This window comes from Coenobita brevimanus, chromosome 38 (assembly GCF_032717465.1).
Source record: "Coenobita brevimanus isolate Jiangsu-jjx chromosome 38, ASM3271746v2, whole genome shotgun sequence".
Classification (NCBI taxonomy): Eukaryota; Metazoa; Arthropoda; class Malacostraca; order Decapoda; family Coenobitidae; genus Coenobita; species Coenobita brevimanus.
The window spans coordinates 51387797-51406745 of record NC_136991.1 but is presented as its reverse complement, the minus strand read 5'-3'; the positions used below and the strand labels follow the sequence as shown (position 1 = coordinate 51406745).

General features: G+C 46.3%; 1 protein-coding gene across 1 annotated transcript in view; it reads right to left on the bottom strand.

The window, feature by feature from the left end:
* The window catches only part of LOC145396535 (uncharacterized), a 28927-nt gene continuing 9978 nt past the window's right edge, over positions 1-18949 (bottom strand). The window contains exons 2-7 of the mRNA XM_080269916.1: positions 15972-16523; positions 14007-14129; positions 13341-13448; positions 5750-5875; positions 5059-5283; positions 1-4739 (exon numbers count right to left, since the gene is read on the bottom strand). Coding sequence (XP_080126042.1) covers positions 2607-4739; positions 5059-5283; positions 5750-5875; positions 13341-13448; positions 14007-14129; positions 15972-16523 — 3267 coding nt within the window. The 3' untranslated portion in view covers positions 1-2606. The remainder of the gene's footprint in view (positions 4740-5058; positions 5284-5749; positions 5876-13340; positions 13449-14006; positions 14130-15971; positions 16524-18949) is intronic.

The window sequence follows — 18949 nt, the reverse complement described above, 5'->3', positions numbered from 1 at the left end:
AGAGTGGACAATTAAAACCCATGAATCACATATGGATTTACTTTTAATGCTCATATACCGTATGAGCAAAAAAGTGAGTTTATTGTTAAAGCAAAATTACTTGTGATTTAAAAGAGATACAAACAAGAGGGAACAGTGGATCAATAACCCCCCGTCTTGTTGAACAGCATAGGCTACCTTAGGGCGCATCCACATCAAATGCATGCTTGCACGGGAGGGAGTTGGCCCCTCTGGACTCGGGCGGTGTGGGTGAGAACATCTGTAAGTTATAGCAATGCTGAACTCCCGACCGCATCAGCAAGCTTTTGGTGTGGTAACGGCCTTATACCGCAGGCTCTCGCGAATAACTTCAGCAATAACGTTTTACAATTAGGGGCAATTTAGAATCTATACGTTAGACATCACTCGACCACCCGAATATCGGGGATTTAGTGGGAAGAAGTGTGGATGAATGGGAGAAAGAGCACAATAATTTGAAGGTTTTGTTATCTGAGGCCGTAGATGGTGCAGCTACTGACGCCATACAGAGAGAGAGAGAGAGAGAGAGTTATAAGTCAAAGTATTTCCGTGTCGTGCCAATAGCATTAATTTGGCTAACAACGTGAATCTTAAACGTTATTCTCAAGAGCCTATCATACTATCCTTAAGGTACCTTATTTCCTCACATTCGCTTGTACTGACGTGGACAATGTAAATACGTACACCTACATATATACATGTGGAGAATACTTATTATACTTATTAACTTGTGCATGTACGATACCACCATATATACATGTGTACTCCAATACAAATTATCCATACATTTCGTTTATATATATACAAATTCACGCATCCATATACACCCATACATTTTGTTTATATATATATATACAAATTCACTCATCCATACATTTCGTTTATATATACAAACTCACGTGTCCATATACAAACGCATATATACATTCACATACATTGTTGTAGATAATATATCGGTATATATAAAACTTCATACAATTATACATTCATACTTGGTACATATATATACAGAAGCATTCAGCACTGATTTAAAGATAGGTATAAAATTAAGCCATTTAAGTCTAAATTTAAAAAAGGTTACATAGATATTCTTCAACACATTCGGTTTGTATACTGAGTGACACAGGAGGCTCTAAAGCACCTCTTCCTTAGCGATTTATTTAGCACATTACACCTTAGCATTCTCTGGTACGTCAGTTCTATCGCTTCAATACCGACAAAGTTTGCGTAACACACAAGAGGTTATTGAAGTGCAATGTGCAGAATAAATCGCTAAGGATGAGATGCTACGAAATCCCCGAAGCCATTTAGAATACGAACTCAATCCGATGACGTATTTTCCTTTCATTTTAAACAACTATCACTCGATTTTATTTAGCTTGGGAGAGATTTGTCTAATTGTAAATGATTAGATGTACCCACCGAGGGGAGCTGGAGAGGGACGCCTTCACGTGGTAGCACCGGTACAATTAGGTGACCCACTGCCTTTTTACATTAACGTCCATCAGTTTCCTCTCTGTCCCCGAGAGGAGGGTGGTGAAATGCGGGAAAGAACCAGCATCAGCTTGTGATCCACCAAATTCGCGTTCATATTGAGTCTGGGGCTACAAAACAGCCACTACTACTGCTACGACTACTGCTACTGCTACTACTACATTTACTAGAGATCCTCCCTAAAGCTGAATAACATCGTCTTGAGGAAGCAAAAATAAAATGAAGAATGCGTCCTCAGTCGTTAAGGTATAGTGTATGTATAGTCAGATTGCGGGGGCATTATCTGGCAATGTATTAGGACTTCCAAGGATGGGGCTCAGGCTTTACCCCATCTTGCTTATATAGTAATGATATCAATAAATGCACTGTTAAACTCACTGTAAAATTTATTACATTGCGGTATCTGCATAGTACTGATTCACTGTACCATAATTTGTCTGATAAAATGGGGTATGATTAACGGTGTCGGAATGTGTGTGTGTGTGTGTGTGTGTGTGTGTGTGTGTGTGTGTGTGTGTGTGTGTGTGTGTGTGTGTGTGTGTGTGTGTGTGCCAGAAAATTTGTTCCCCACAATATTCAACAATACAAAGCCGTAAGCTGCAAGGTACAGTGGTCAGCCAGAGTTCCTGCTCACCCTCTACCCATATCCCTGAATGAATGGAAGTCGCACCGAACGAAGACCTGTTGTCGGTAGCCTGGAGGTACCATTAGAAATTGTTCCTCCTGTAATCTAACCCTGTGACAGCAATGAGTTTCTAGGAGCCGAACAAAGTCGTCCGTCAACGCTTATAATACTGTACAAAGTTTATTTGTTCTCTGGTAAAATATTAGTCGTTACAGTTCAACATTTTTTGTGTTCTAGCACTGACCATAATGAAACGCTTGTATTTAGCCGAAGAAATGCAAAGTAGGTAATCGTCTGTCAAAAGGTTAATACAGCAGAGCTTTATACTAACACCCTGGCACTAGATAACGGGTCTCCGTTCGGTGTGAAGCTCTAGCTATGGCTCCTCTCCAGTTACGTGGAGGATTAGCGAGTCCGCGAAAACTCTGGCCAACGCGTGTACCCAGGTATATACGTCTGTGGCATCGGGTCAAAGGTCAGCATACTCAGGGCCGCGGCAGGCTTCAAAGTGATCAAGAAAATTAACGTGTTTTTCTGGGGGGAACAGCATCTGGCAGGAGGGGCAGACCAGGTCACGGCGGGTAAATGTCGCTACGCCATCATTAGTGACGGACGTGGTACCACCCTCGCACTTGCTGCCAAGCTCATAGCTCATGATGGCGGAGGAGATGTTCTTGGAGGCAATGGATTTGAGGTCGTGTGTGGGTCTGGCGTTGGGGCAGGGTGGGGGGGACGAAGCTGCCGAGCTGGCTGCAGAAGACAGGGACGATGACGCTGGTGAGTTGACGGCAGGAGTGCAGGTGAAGGTGGCCGTGGCAGGGCTGACGCAGGGATCGTCATGTGACGCACGCCGGGCTTGGTCCAGCTGCTGGCCAGACACTGCCCGAGCTGTGCGCCACGGCAGCCCCGACCCTGGTTTGCTGCTGGGCTGTCCACCCATCAGCCTCACCCACGTGGAATTGACCAGCCTTCCACCCCCTTGCCTCCCACCCCCACCATTCTCCACCGACCACCAATGCTCCTCCTTGGCCATACCTCTACCACCGCAGTTGTTGACACTGGCGGGAGGACTCTTGACTCCTGAGGGAGGTCGAGCATCTCTCTGTGTGATGGTGTCTGGTGTGGGGCTTTTGACCCCTGCTGATGATGTAGGCGGCCGCCTGTTTCCTGGAACGGGCTGTGGACTGCGACCAGCTCGCTGGTCAGACCCCATGGCGAAGAAAATAGCCCCTGGGATGCCACGCCCCTCAGAATTAAGACCAAAGGTTGTAAGAGACATGCCGGGTGAGGAGGACCGTGATGATGCCGTTGATGAGTACGCAGAGGCCGTAGAAGTAGGGTGTACCATCGCCCCGGTAGTGGTGACGGTAATGGATGCAAAGGCAGTGCTGGCTGTGGTAACACCCGTAGGAGGAGATATAACCACGTCCTGTCCCCTACTACCTCCCCCTGGACACTCACCCTCCTCAGCATTGTCAGATCCAGGTGTCTTGTTACTGGAGGCTGTCTTACGGGTGGAGTGGGACTGGGAAGGAGTTGTGGATCTGGAGGAAGCTTGGGAAGTGGTAGTGTGGACCTGTCCGACTCGTTTAGCAGCTATAGAGCTTGTTGTTTGGTCTGGATTGTGACTAGAAGGGAGACGAGGCGGCGAGGACGTGGGTATCGTGGGACTGCTTACCGTCTGACTCTTGCTGATGCCACTCTGCCCTCCTGTCCTTCCACCACCCCAGTCACTACTACTCTTATTACCTTTGCTCTCTATCACTCCATCACCTCTCTGACTAGCTCTCTGTTGCATGCTGTTAGGCTTGCCATCACAGCCACCTCTGCTGTCTGTACTGCTGCTGTTGTTTGCAGTGGTCGTTGGTGTGGAGGTCATGGCAGCTGGTGAAGACCCACTGCGAGCGTGTAAGGGCGGTGAAGGCGATGAGGAAGCCTGGAGCGCCGCCTGCTTCATGGCGGAGGGCCGTTTATGTGCTACAAAAGGCGGTCGGAAGTTCACTGGGGTGAGGACGGTGGAGGTGATGGGGACATAACCCTTTGGCATGGTGGGAGTGGAGGGAGACTTGACCAGCGCTGGGGGGAAGGGAGGGGCCGGACCACCAGAAACAGGCGACACAGGGATAGCACTGGCCAGGATAGAGCGGGCACGGTGCTTCGCTGTCCTCTCGTCCTCCACCAAGCCTGCTCCTTTCATAGCACCCTCCACACCACTACCACCCGCCACCAGTTCCTTCACAGCCTCCTCCACCAGCCCCAGCCCCTTACCACCCGTTTCAAAACTCTTCCCACTCCCCACATTCATTTTAGGCCGCGCCCCCATCGCCTCGTAGCGTCTCTTCTCCTCGGACCCTGTGGAGTGCTCAGGTGTGGGGCGGGGGCTGGGTGTTCTACCGGTATTCAGTGTGGTGGGGCGGGATGGGGCAGGACGAAGGTGGGACTGGGACTGGGACTGGGAGTGGGAGTGGGAGTGGGAGTGGGACTGGGACTGGGGCTGGGGCTGGGGCTGGGGCTGCACAACGGGGGTCTGGTGCTCCGAGGTGGCACCGCTGAACGCTATCTGATGCAGCATTGACACGGGGATCCAACCCTTCAGTGGAGCCTGCGGTAAGGAACAGTGGTCTAAGTATCTATTGCACTGACTTCATTGTACAGACGGGGACAACACTCTCTCTCTCTCTCTCTCTCTCTCTCTCTCTCTCTTCTCTCTCTCTCTCTCTCTCTCTCTCTCTCTCTCTCTCTCTCTCTCTCTCTCTCTCTCTCTCTCTCTCTCTCTCTCTCTCTCTCTCTCTCGTGTGAGGCTTAATGTTACCAGTATCAACAATTTTTGGCTCCAATTACTCACTCCTGGTTGAATCTAAATCGTTTTAGTTATGCTTTTAAATGCTAGACGTCTTCGAACCATGAGGGTGATAACCAACCTGCTGTGGTTCCTGCAGGGGTGTGGGTGAGACTCCTGACGGTGCAGGAGAGGGCGCAGGTATGGGAGACGCCTGTGTGCTGTGTGAGGCACTGGGTGGGTTGCTGCTGCTGTTGTTGCGCAGGGTGGAACCACTGGGTGTTTTGTTATTGGTTACTCCTTGGCCGTCACCTCTAGCAGCACCGCATCGCCAACACACACCTCGCTTGCTTTCACTGTCTGCCAGCTAAACAGTAAGTAAATAGATAGACAGACAGATACTGTGGATAGACAGGTAGATAAGTAGTTTACAGACAGAACTGGTTATGTCTTTATATTAAGCAGCCGCCGCATCACCACCATACACCTCGCTTGCTTTCACTGTCTGCCAGCTGAACAGTACTGATAGATAGATAGATAGAGAGAGAGAGAGAGAGAGAGAGAGAGAGAGCACAAATCTCTATACCATCAGCTTAGTAACAGATGTGGGATGATCAAACATTCTTCTGCCCTGTCCCCTACCGTACTACCGGCTCTGATCTGCAGGCAGGCCAAGGACAATGCAGAAGTTTTCTATGTCTTGGGGCCTTTCTCCAAAAATTATCATAGTTATTTTTCTTTTCTTGTCCTTGCCGAAAAAACAGGGAAGAGGAGAGCAAACGCTTTTCATGTTTCTTGTTCAATCAGGTGAAAACAAAGGAGTTACATCGTACCTTGGCCTGCAGCAGTTGTAGCTCCTGAAGAAGCAAGGCGGTCCTGGCCTGCGCCTCGGCTAGGGCTGTCTGTGTGGCTTGCTTCTCGCTCCTCTCTGCCTCCCAGTCGTCGCGGTGTGCCCGAACCTGGAACACCACATCAACACCACACCACGTCACCATCACATTACATCACCGCACCGCACCATGTCAACACCACATAATCCTTGTCACCACCACATCATGTCACCATCTCATCATACCCCTCCACAACATGTCTAAACCACGTCAACACCACATCAAACCATGTCAACCCCATACCACACCCAGCCATCATCACTCCACACCACGTCACCACCACATTATATCACCACACCACCCCACACCATGTCAACACCACACCACATTACGTCATGAAAAGTCTCACAACTCATTACATGTATCCATAGATATATATTCTGCGGTTACTCTTGTCCTGTAGTTTTAAATAACTATATTTTCAAAGTATACAATGATTTTTTTTTTTAAGAGTAACTAGAGGTTTACCACTGGAGCTGTGAAATGCCTGAATTGTTGGGGGCTGACGACCTACGACACCCCTCCCACCCCCACCCAAGTGCAGGGAGGGGATAATATACCCCCATCCCCTCCAGGAGCTATACGCCCATTCAACCACTACTGATGGTACAAGTATTGAAGCTGTGAGTGGCCCAGTTCCGCCAGATGAAAACAAATAGGTTAGTTGAGTCCCCCCTGCTGTGATTTTCTTTGGTATGAATGGAGTGGGCTATTTATACACTATGGTAAATCTCAAGTGCCTGAATTTAAGGGTTCTTGTGATAAACTAGAAGATTAATTACTTATACTTCAGTCATATATGTGAGACGTAGGTGTGAGTTGACGAATGACAGGGTGACATGAAGGCGATTTGTCTGTGGCCACTCATTGTGGGATTGAGGCGTCTGGCTATAGATAGACAGACAGAGAGATCGACAGACAGACGGAGGCAGAGCAAATTCGATGACGCATTTTTAAATGCAGCCTGGTCAGTCGGTCACTCCCTTAGGATTTTTCCATGTACATGTTTCACTCCCGTAGGCTTCAGCGACGCCCCATATTACATGATGTTCAAAATCCTTACTTCTCCCACCCCCCTCCCTTCCACCCACTGTCCAGACGAAATGACAGCCCCGCCAATGATGGTATATATACAGGATGATTATGTGGTCATTTGGCATCTCACTTGCCACATTTTATGTTGATGAACCAGTTTACTTTGTTTCAGATCGATCCTTTCTGAAGTGATGCGAGTGAGTCAACGTGAGATGAATTGATGGATCTCTAGCATCATGGCAACCCATTTCGCATTGCTCAGGAACAGCCACAGGGTACCGTGTTGCCGCTCCATCCATCTATCTATCTATCCATCTGTCTATCTATCTATCACACCACCACCACCACCACCACCACCTCCACCACCACCTCCACCACCACCATCACCACCACATCACTACACAAGCTAGACTTCCCGTTTTAACCATGAGTCACCAGCCTTGGCTCGATTCTTAATGGCAGGAGGGGGGGTTGTGTGTGTGTGTGTGTGTGTGTGTGTGTGTGTGTGTGTGTGTGTGTGTGTGTGTGTGTGTGTGTGTGTGTGTGAAGGGGCAGCGGTGTGTGTATGGCCGTGCAAAGGCTCTTATGTAACAGTGTCATGGATATGGATGAGGAAAGGTTTGTGTGAGTGTGTAGAATATTTAAGGTTGTGTGTGTGTGTGTGTGTGTGTGTGTGTGTGTGTGTGTGTGTGTGTGTGTGTGTGTGTGTGTGTGTGTGTGTGTGTGTGTGTACGCCTGGGTTTCATTCATGCCGTGGTAAGTAAACGGGGTGGTTGGTCACAGAAAAGAATAAAATAAAAACTGGATGGAAACCAAGTAGAATGAAAGTAGGAATTACAACAGGTGAGTTATTATTTACAAGGGTACATCATCTCTCTCTCTCTCTCTCTCTCTCTCTCTCTCTCTCTCTCTCTCTTTCTCTCTAATAGCGCTTGATGTACATAGTTAATTTTATGGCTTATTACTCTCTCATGCTGGGGAAAACTCTAGCGTTCTGTTCAAGCATCCCTTCCCTGCCCTGGACAACACTAATATTCCACTCCAGCTTAGGCCAAACTATTCTATTTAGCTGAGAGTGAGTTATAGCAGCCTGAAAACATTAAATTCTATCACTGATCTCTTTACAGGGTGACACAGTGAAGGAGGGGGAAAGGAGAGAGAAAGAGAGAGAGAGAGAGAGAGAGAGAGAGAGAGAGAGAGAGAGAGAGAGAGAGAAAGAGAGAGAGAGAGAGACGGGGGGAATGGTGAGAGGCTGTGAGAAGAGGAGAGAAAAGGGGATGGGGTGGACGAAGATGGGGGATATATATATACAGTGTGTGTGTGTGTGTGTGTGTGTGTGTGTGTGTGTAAGGCTAAAATTATTAGTTATAAGGTATGAGTAACAAGTTTGCATAGGGAGGAAGAGGAGGAGGAGGAAGAGATATAGTTAATGCCAATGAACTTCACATGGGATTGAGTTTATTTTTTTTATTGTGCTTCTTTAACTCCTTCTTGAATGAATCAACTCTCATGTGCCATTCCTACAGATGCCAACTGTTATATTAAACTGAGAAGGAGTCATACGAACATGAGTGTCACAATCATTCCCTTCATGGTCAGGAAAACTCTATATTCCACGCTTGTGACACTAGATCTTATTCAACTGAGAGGGTCATAAGAGCCTGGAAGTTAACTGCTGCGCTCTTCCTTCATCTTATAATTATCTCACTACTCTGCTTCAAATTGCGCTGCTTGATTGTATAAGTCGTGTCACAATTTACCGTTGCTCCTGTTGGTAACGTCTCTACTCTGTTGTGGCCGTCTAAGCCATCACAGTTGTTCTTGCTGCATCGTGCCATTCTAACGTTTTATCTTTCCATTTCCATAAGAGTTCCACTGTCTCCAGATTCAAGAATAGGTCTTTTTATCCGCTTCGATTTCGTGTGATTTTTCGAAGTTTGTTGAATGGGGGAGGGGGAGGAATGCTGTAGGGAAATGGGGAAGGAGGATAGGAGAGGGGAAAGGGGGAAAGGAGTGGGGAAATGGGGAAAGGAAGGAGGAGGAGGAAAGAAAAGAAAAAAAAAAAGGCTAGAAATGTCATCAAAGCAGACATTCAGCTTTTGCTTAGCCACAGTTTTCCCCTAGAAGTGAACCCACAACAATCGATGTTAAATCCAGATACCCAATTGTACTGCTGGGTAAACAAGGGCAAAGGGAACACACATTTTGTCCTGAAGTATGGTTGGGGGGAGGAAGACGACAGAGAAGGAAGGACGCAGAGGAGGAAAGGGAGGAGGGGAGAGGAAGGGAAACTGAGGCGATGGGGATGATGGAGAGGGGAGGGAAGGGAGGTGAAGGAAGAGGATATGGAATAAGGGAGGGAGGGAGGGAGGGTGGAGATAGAGGGAAGACAGAGAAAGGGGTGGGGGGAAGAGGATGGGAGGAAGGGAGAGAAGGGGAGGGGGAGGGAGGAGGGGAGAGAGGGAGGGAGGATAAAGATGGAAGGGTGAGGGTGAGGAGTGGTAGGTGAGAAAGGAGAAAGAGAAGACAAGCTAGGAGAGGGGAGAGGGAAGAAGAGAAAAGACAGGAGGAGGAGGAGGAGGAGGAGGGGGAGGGGGAGGGGGAGGAGGGAGAAGAAGGCAGATGGAGAAGGGAGAGGAGGGGTAGAATGAACTGAGGGGGAGGGGAGGTGTAGAGTGTCCCGAGGTATATCTGTGTGAGGCCATACTAAATATATCTTAGGTCCAGGGGCGTGGGTGTGCTGTCCCCCACACTACCACACATCACGTAACACCCTAGCCATCCCACACCACACCACACCATCACACATAACACCACATAACACCCTAGCCATACCACACCACACCACACCATCACACATAACACCACATAACACCCTAGCCATACCACACCACACCACACCATCACACATAACACCACATAACACCCTAGCCATACCACACTACGTCACACCACACCACATCACCACACCACACCACACCACAGAGCCTAGGCATATTCTGTGGTCCATATAACACTACAGTCTATATCCTGCCTGTGGCGTCACTACACTCTAACATCACTATACTTTGCTATCACCACACCCTAACATCACTACACTCCCATCTCCTATGACTGTATAAGATATTTTTCAAATCGATGTTCTCTGTTGCCCTCTCTAGCGGGGCAACAGAAGAAAGCAAGCTCATTCACTCGCATTGCTTCTTTCACCTGGCGCACGTAATGGCCTACACGGGACAGTTTTGGCCACAGAGTATTCCTGTACATCATCGTCATCTAACCTGGCCTAAAACTGCTCTCTCTTCAGCTTAAATGCTGAGTTGTAGCTAGAATCTGATACTAGCAACGAAGCAGTGCTAGTAAAAGGACGTAGAGCCACAGTACTGTCTTCTTCTGCGATACTGCTGCGTGAAATAAGCTACAAAAGGATAAAAATTTACAGCAGGTCAGGTCAAAGTAAAAGGACTGTAGTAATACTGACCTCAGGCTCTCATTCTCACTTTAAGCCTCATAAAATCATCTGGCGCTGGCTGAAATAGAATACAAGAGTTATCCCGACCATAACTGGGTTAACAGCACCAGGAATAACACTCTCATGTTCCCATACTCACTTTGAACTTAATAAAATAGACTGGAATTGGCTAATGGGGAGCCTACAAGTGGTGACACTGTGCACCCTGGGTGGAGCAGGTGAGGTGTTCGTTTGGGGACCAGACTTCTTCATATTTCCCCGCATCTCGCCGTGGGAAGGAACCTGGTCCGACCCGGGTGAGGCGCTGTCTACCACAAAGAGGGCTTCGGGCCCCTGCACGATGTTAATGCAGTGCACCTGTAGGACGGTCTTACAGAACCAGTTGCCTACCTGTGACTGACGGGTCTGATCAGCCAGAGGAACCAAGGTTAAGTAACAAGAACAGCAACACCACCACCATCAATAACAACAACAACTACTACTGCTGCTACTTCTACTACTACAACTATAACAAGAACTAGAGTTGTCCCGATCACGAAAGGTTTAATCTTGATATTATCACGCTGCTAAGAAAGAGTTGCTATAAAATCTCTCACGTTGCTAAGAAACGGCAGTTATAAAATCTCCAAAGTCAACTACGAATCCTAACCTAATCTAAATTAACAACCTAGACCGTCTGGAAAAAATACAGTGCCTCCCAACAATCTAGTATAAGTTATGGTTCTTAACTTAGACCATCCTGAAAAAGAAATTGTTTCCGAGTCGACAAATATTATAAAATCTTTTTTACTCTAATTTTGCCCAGGCTTTCGTCCGTTTGCTGATTATTTCACGTAGCAAATTGGCAAAAATAAACAGTACTACGGTATTACATCTTTTCGACATCGCACCCAAATTAATGAGCCGCATCATATTCTATTACATCTCAGCATTCAAGATGGAGAGATGGGAATGAAAGGCCAAGTTACACTAAAAAGAGTAGAAAAGCCTAATCTAATCTAAACTAGCCTAACTTAGACTATCCTGGAAGGGAAACAGCTAAAACCTAATCTAAATGAACTTAACCTACACCATCCTGGAAGCGAAACAGTGGCCAACTCGACAACAGTTCAGGAATGTGGGTCCGGATATAGCTCAGACCTCGCCCACACCCACCCACACCGGCTATACTCGGGCTAGTGTCACGTATATATAGCCCAGGACGTTGATTCACATCACACGCATATATACTATATTCTCAAATTTAACATGGAAAGCGGAGATTCTGCAGCAGCGTGCGAAGCGTCGGAGGGCGTTCCTCTAGGTCCTGGCGGAGGAGAGGGAAATGTAGTGGACCCACGGAAGGAGGGGGGGGTTAGTGCAAGCGGAGAAGCTAGGGCAACCGGTGCCCAGGCTGAAAAGGCAGATCAACGTGGGTTCCCCATGCGCCATTACACGGTAGTTACGAACTGTTGTAACTATACCTTTCCTTATAAACGAGCCCAGGTTTTCGTCCTTTTGCAGCTTGTTTCACGTCGCTCAGTGGCAGAAAAAGACAATGCTACGGCTCTACATCCTTTCCACTTCAATTCTTCGTGACTAGCATCATATTCAATTTCTCTGTATGTGTGTCTGGTAGCATGATAACGTCTCAACCACTCAAGATATCACAAAATTTTATAGGTGTGTAGTAGGGGAAAAAAAATCGATCACGAGTTCAATACTGGTGAAAGTACGTCAAGGTATGTCTGTCTGTTAACGGGATAACTTCGCAACCGCTCAAAGTATCATCACAAAATTTTACAGGGATGAAAATCTCCTCTGAGTATTGTTTTCAGTTTGCCTGTCTGTCTGGGTGTCTGTTAGCACGATAACTTCTCAACCGCTCAAGATATCATCACAAAATTGTACAGGAGTGTAGTAGGGATGAAAATCTCCCAACGAGTTTGAAATTGGTGAAAGTAGTTCAAGGTCTGTGTATGTTACCATGATAACTTCGAAATGGCTCAAGATATCATCACAAATTTTTACAGGTGTGGAGTAGAGATGAAAATCTCTTACGAGGTCGAAATTGGTGAAAGTAGATCAAGGTCAAGTTAAATATGTATCGGCTGGCGGCTGGTGTGATTCCCCCCTTGGAGGGGCCTATAGTCTAGTGTTAATTTTTCTTATAAATCAGTATTCAAGATGGGGATGTGGCAATTTTAGGTCATGTTTGGGGCAAACGAGTACAGGAAAATATTTCAGTAAGAAGGACAGTGGAGGCTGAGAAGACTCGGTCCCGGGGAATAAAGCGCTAAGGAAGGGGTTTTGTGAAATCTCCAATGGCACCTAATGTCGTGCCGTGAAAACTGAAAGCGGGACAGTTTAGTGAAGCTCACAATTTTTTACGACGGTTTCCGAAGCATATGATGATGATAAAACATATATGACCTTTCCGTATCGTTCCTGACTACATTCTGTAATGTGACATGCAGGGTAATGACAATGAGAACTAGACGGCACTCACAGAGCGCATACCACCACCAACACTGATAAAATTCACGATTTATTACTATAATTCCTCTTTCATACAGGACGAGTACTTTTATGGTCTTACATAGTTAAATCTACGGCCTTAGTCTACTCTTACACAACTTCAGCGAGTGCGCACCTCCATCAACGTCGATGAAGTTTATTATTTATTCCTACATCCGGATCCAGATTCACCTCAAAATCTAGAACACTCTTTCCTGATCCACTGCGCATCTAGCAATTAGCTTTCGCTGACATCCGACTTTTTTTTTTTTTAAAGACATCTTGTACACAAAGACACGGGTGAATAAATTCCCTACCTCAGCTTCGTTAGCAGAGGTAATTACAGGAGTTCCGGTGATGATGGCAGAACAAAGCTGACGTTTGTGCATCACTGCTGATGACACTGGATGCAGGCAGATTACTTCTAACAGGTGTTCCCTAAATGACTGTCAAAAATTAGGGGCTTCCTAACACACTGGTTTACTCTTAATATTAAGTTGCTGCAGTTAAACTAGATTCCTCAGCGCTAACCTGCATTTCCAGCAGAGCGACGTGTTCCTCATGATCCGCCTGTAGCTTGGCCACCGCACCACGTAGTCTTCGTACCTCACCCTCACCTCCACACTCCACATCTAGCATCTATAATAGTAAAAGACAAGTTAAAACTAGAATTATAGAGGTTACAGCCAGCAGTATAGCCAGCGTTATAGCTCACCTCCCATGACATCCACCACCTGTAAAATTATAGCCCGCTACGGCCAGCGTTATAGCCAGCGTCACAGCCTTTACCACAACACTCCACTTCTAACACCGGGACATATTATATAATCATTATAGTCACAGTAATAGGCTTTATACCCACCATTATATCCAGCTTTATAGTCCACCTCTGTCTCTCACCTGCACACTCCACACGCAACATCTTTAACACTGACATTCGTTATGGTCTCTTTATAACCACCATTATAGGCGTTATAGCCAACGTTATAGCCAGCATTATGGCACACTTCACCCTCACCTTCGCACTCCACATCTAGTACCTGTAATATTATAGTCCATTTGAGCCACATTATAGGCCACATTTTACTCGTATCTAGTAGTATGGAACCACTGAACGTGCTGCTGCCACTGTTCGTGGTGTGCTATAGTGTGGCATAATGTAATTTAGTGCAGTGAGGTGTAGTGTAGCACACATACCTGCCTGGGTGAATGTGCTTGTGATCGTGGCTGCTGCAGTTCGTGTATGGTGGTCAGCAGCCGCTGTACGTACTGCTGCCGCTGCTCGTGGTAACCCCGCCACTCACTGTTCACCGCGGCGGCCTGGAGGAGAGAAAAGTGTAACAAGAACGGCCACGGTGTTTACTGCGAACCTCGGGACTAATGGTCCTAAAGGGGCCTAAAAGTACCCTAAACAGGTCATTTTATGGCTGACACCATATTCATAAACTATCTTAAGTTATAACAATTCTCTTCTCAAGAATCTTAAATATGCGTCAGATCTCTTGAGAATCATCTAAAGGGTCGTGGGAAGGCACCTACAACTGTCCCGGGACTCTAGGGGGACTGCAAAGGGCAAATTTCTAATAAGTTCCTCGGAAGTCAGCAACTCGGTGGTTCTGGCGTTTTTAGTCCGGCCCCTGGGAGGGTCCGGCAATAAGTAAAATAAATCTTTGGGGAAAAGGTGCTATGAAGTCTGGTATGCCACCTAGAACAGTGACCCAAGACCTGCACAGCACCACAGTCAAGAAGAAAGAGACACATTTATAAAGGAACATGAACAATTTTTACAAGAAACAAGTCTCCGCAGCAGTTTACTGTTATTACAGATAATATTGTTGCCTTCTGACAAGAATATCAACAAATCACACTGTTACTTAATGACTGTAAATAAGGGAACGAACTGTTCGAAGAGTGAAATTAAGAGTTTTGGGGACCCTGGGGCACAGCATCTAGTGAAGGCCCCCTGACAGGCCGCGCACCGATGTCTCGAGGAAAAAGGCTACGAGTCCAGGGGTATGTGGAGACTCTTGAGTTTGGGTCCACGGCTGCGGACCGTCCAAAATGAATATGGTATTTTAGAAATGAATACGGAATGTTTTAGGACAGGTTCAGTTCAGAATTTTCCTTAATTTGTACACTCTCTTCGGAGTAGACACCGTAGTTGTAAAGGGTGGTCCCTACACAGTATAACGCTCATGTGTGTGTGTGTGTGTGTGTGTGTGTGTGTGTGTGTGTGTGTGTGTGTGTGTGTGTGTGTGTGGCCTGGGTGACAGCCTACCTGTTTTTGTGCTGTCATCCTGCGCCCAAACAGATGTCTAGAATACACAGTATTTTATGAAGCTGCCCTTGAGTATATGAACAGCTAAATTCAGGTTCCTCGGTACAGCGAGTGATACAGTGTGTAGGATGTGCAGTGTGTGGTGCAGTGTACATAATATGACAACGGTGATGAGTGTCTGTTAGCTATAATAGCCTGAGACAAAAGCTGGCCTACACTTCCACCACGTCTACTCCACGCTTAGGGCATGTCCGTCACTTTCCTCCCTGACGCATAATATCAAAGAGAATCAGTTATGGCCAGAGAAACATACCAAACCGCTCTCAGCTCAACATTCATGGTGGAGACGGCAATTTTACGCCCAGCTAAAGTAAGGAGAGAATAGAAGTCAAACTGCTATCTCTCCTTTTTGAATGCTGAGCTGTCACAAAAGATTAACACTATAAAATGCGGTGCTGGTCACGAAGAAGCACCATGGAAAGGATGCTGAGTTGTAGTAAGGTGGGAAATGCGTTGCACTGTCTAGTTAAAGTGAACTAACAAGAAAGCACTCTCATATCTCCTCCAACGCCAATAAAATCTATGACTTATTCCTGAATCTGGAGTTCGATCCACCTCCAAATCTAACCGGACGAGTTGTTTTACTGTCTCACAGGCAATTAAGTCTACGGTCTTTGTGTGTTCTGTTCAACAATATCCAAGAAATGTACACTACCATCTCAAAGGCAACCATCTCTTCTTTGATCCTCTGCCAACCAATCCACTACATTTCATTGTTAGATGTCTTGTACACAAACACTCAAACAGGCATGGGTGAATCTGAGTAGGTTTCCATCACAGTGAGTAGACCTATGGAACTACGAGTACCGGCATAATCTTCTTACCTCCTTCAGTGCAGCTTTCAGTCTTTTATTCTCATCCTTGACTTGTTTGAGTTCAGCCTCCTCCGAGAGAGACTGTGTGTCCAGGCCAGTACTGTCCGATGAAAGCGACCATTCCCGTAGCAGCGACTTGCACCCATTTTCCTTTATCGTCTCTATTCCTTCCAAATTCCACGGTACACTGTCCAATGAACGTATGGTATCGGAGCCGTTCTCTAGCACGTCTATGGCACTGGAGCCGTTCTGTGTCCCGTTCACTTCCGGGAGAATGACGCTCCGCACTGGGCTGCATCCCGAATTTTGCGATGTCGCTATTTTCCTGTCATCTTGCAGTGGACTTTTGAACTGTATTGCGTCGTCTAGTCGCGTCAGTTGCAGCTGCTTTTTGCTGTCGTCGCCTCTCAGCTTGTCGTCGAGTCGCGGTTCATTCTCGATTGTTCGTTGGCGGCGGTCGGTGAGTGATCGAGAGTCGAAGTGGAAGCTCTTGTCCTCGGCCGTCACGGTGGGCTGTTGCTGCTGCCCGCCCTCGCCATCCTCGCCCCCGGGTGATGACGACTGGAAAAACAAAACAAAAGACCCAGAATTAATGCCTGTCTACTGCACGAGGCGAATGTTTGTACCTATGGGCAGAGCAACACACCTTGCATCTCTCAGCTTATGAAAATTAGCCAGCAGACAAAACCGTGAAGCAGAGTAGGTAAATATTTGAGGAACTTTTGTATCTATGGGCAGAGAAACACAATAAACTAAAAACTAAAAATTCCAAAGCTGTTTATTTCCTTTTTTCGACGCATATTCCCTACAACAACATCCAACTCCTATGACTCATTTGTACCTCAGAATCTCTCTCTCTCTCTCTCTCTCTCTCTCTCTCTCTCTCTCTCTCTCTCTCTCTCTCTCTCTCTCTCTCTTCAAAACGCATGGATGAGCAGCCAGGAAAACCACTCACAAGAATGTCTGACTCATTATATAGGGAGGCGATGAAGACACTGGTTGGCATTCTCCCCCACTTAGCAAGATTCTTAGCACCTTTTCTTTAGCGACTTACTCTGAATATTAAATGTCTGTTTTCTATCATGCTGTTTGTATTTTCTTAATGGCAGCGTACACTGCATGAACAACACACACACACACACACACACACACACACACACACACACACACACACGGAGAGCTTGAGCACATTACCTCATTACCTGATACTCTCCACCACTTTGAGCAGTCCTAAACATCTTTTCTCTAGCGATTTATCTCTAATAGTACACCTTATCATTCTCTTTTATTCTGTTTATATATTTTACAACCAACGCAGAAATTCATTAGTCACGAAGAAGCGCTGTAGCTGGCGAGAATATGAGCATAGGTAGAAAAAGGCAATGTTACGGCTCCACATCTTCTTCATGGCACTTCTTCGTGACTAGCACCACGCTTAGTGTTCATTTATCGTTGCAGCTCAGTGGCAGAATGAGACAATGTTATGGCTCCACATCTTTTAGAATAGCACTTCCTCGTGACTAGCATAATATTCTAGTGTTAATGTCATGTTACAGCTCAGCTGCAGAATAAAGTAATACTATGGCACTACAACTTTTCCATGTCGCTTCTTCGTGACTAGCATCATATTCTAATCTCTTTACAGCTCAGTTGCAGAATTAGACAGTACTATGGTTCTAGATCTTTTCCATGCCGCTTCTTCGTGACTAGCATCATATTCTAGTGTTGACAGAGAATAAGTCCCAGTGAGGCGGGGTTGCAGGGCCTTGGTCACAGGAACGTATCCTAACTGGTATAGAGACATGGCAGCACCTCTCTCTTTGCGATTTATTTTGCCTTTTACAACTTCACATTCAATAACATAAAAGAGGATTTTGAGGTGTACGTGCAGGATATTGAGGCGTACGTGCTGGATATTGAGGTGCACGTGCAGGATATTGAGGCGTACGTGCTGGATATTGAGGTGCACGTGCAGGATATTGAGGTGCACGTGCAGGATATTGAGGTGCACGTGCAGGATATTGAGGTGTACGTGCAGGATATTGAGGTGCACGTGCAGGATACTGAGGCGTACGTGCAGGATACTGAGGCGTACGTGCTGGATAGTGAGGTGCACGTGCAGGATACTGAGGCGTACGTGCTGGATATTGAGGCGTACCTACTGGATTGTGAGGTGTATCGTGCAGGATAAATCGCCAGGGAAGAGGTGCGACGCTTCTTCCCCAAGGTACTCATAAGTCCATATTCTAAGAGGAACTGGAAGCTTCGTGGCGTCTCTTCCTTGGCGAATTATCTTGAATATTATAGGTTATTTTTCTCTTGCATGTTATTTCTTTTGGCTTCATTCGACACAGTTTTCATCGCAACAAACGAGAGGGTTTTGAGGCGTATTGTCCAGAATTAATCGCTAAGGAAGAGGTGTTACGGAATCCTTCAAATCACGCTGGGGCTTAAATAAGGAGGTGACGGACAGGGTGAGTCAGGGATCAACGCGTCGTCATGGAAACCGAATATTTATAAACGATCCTAAGATTAAGTTATATGTAAGTACGGAAAACAACGAAGACTGGTAGTAATAGATAAATGTTCCTAAGATCTGATCATCCTGTAAACTGTAATAATAGTTAACAGTTATTAGGTTTATTTATCCTGTAAATAGACTGAGATCCTTTGTACATATATTTAACCTTACTCATTATAAATATATGAAGGTGGAGAGATGACGAGAGCTGTGCGTGGATGAGGGAAAGGATAGTCTTTTCTTTGTTCACTTAAATCTGGCCTGAGTTGTAACAAGGGACTGACACTGTATAAATTCACACTATGAATATAAATGCCGGTGTAGGAATAAAGAAGGTGGTACTAGCTTCAACACTGACTTACAGCGGTAAAACGTGGACGATACTTGCAGGACGTAACTGTATAGACAGATTAATGGTATAGACGGGAACCAAATTTCAGCATAAAATCCACTGTGTCTACTTCAC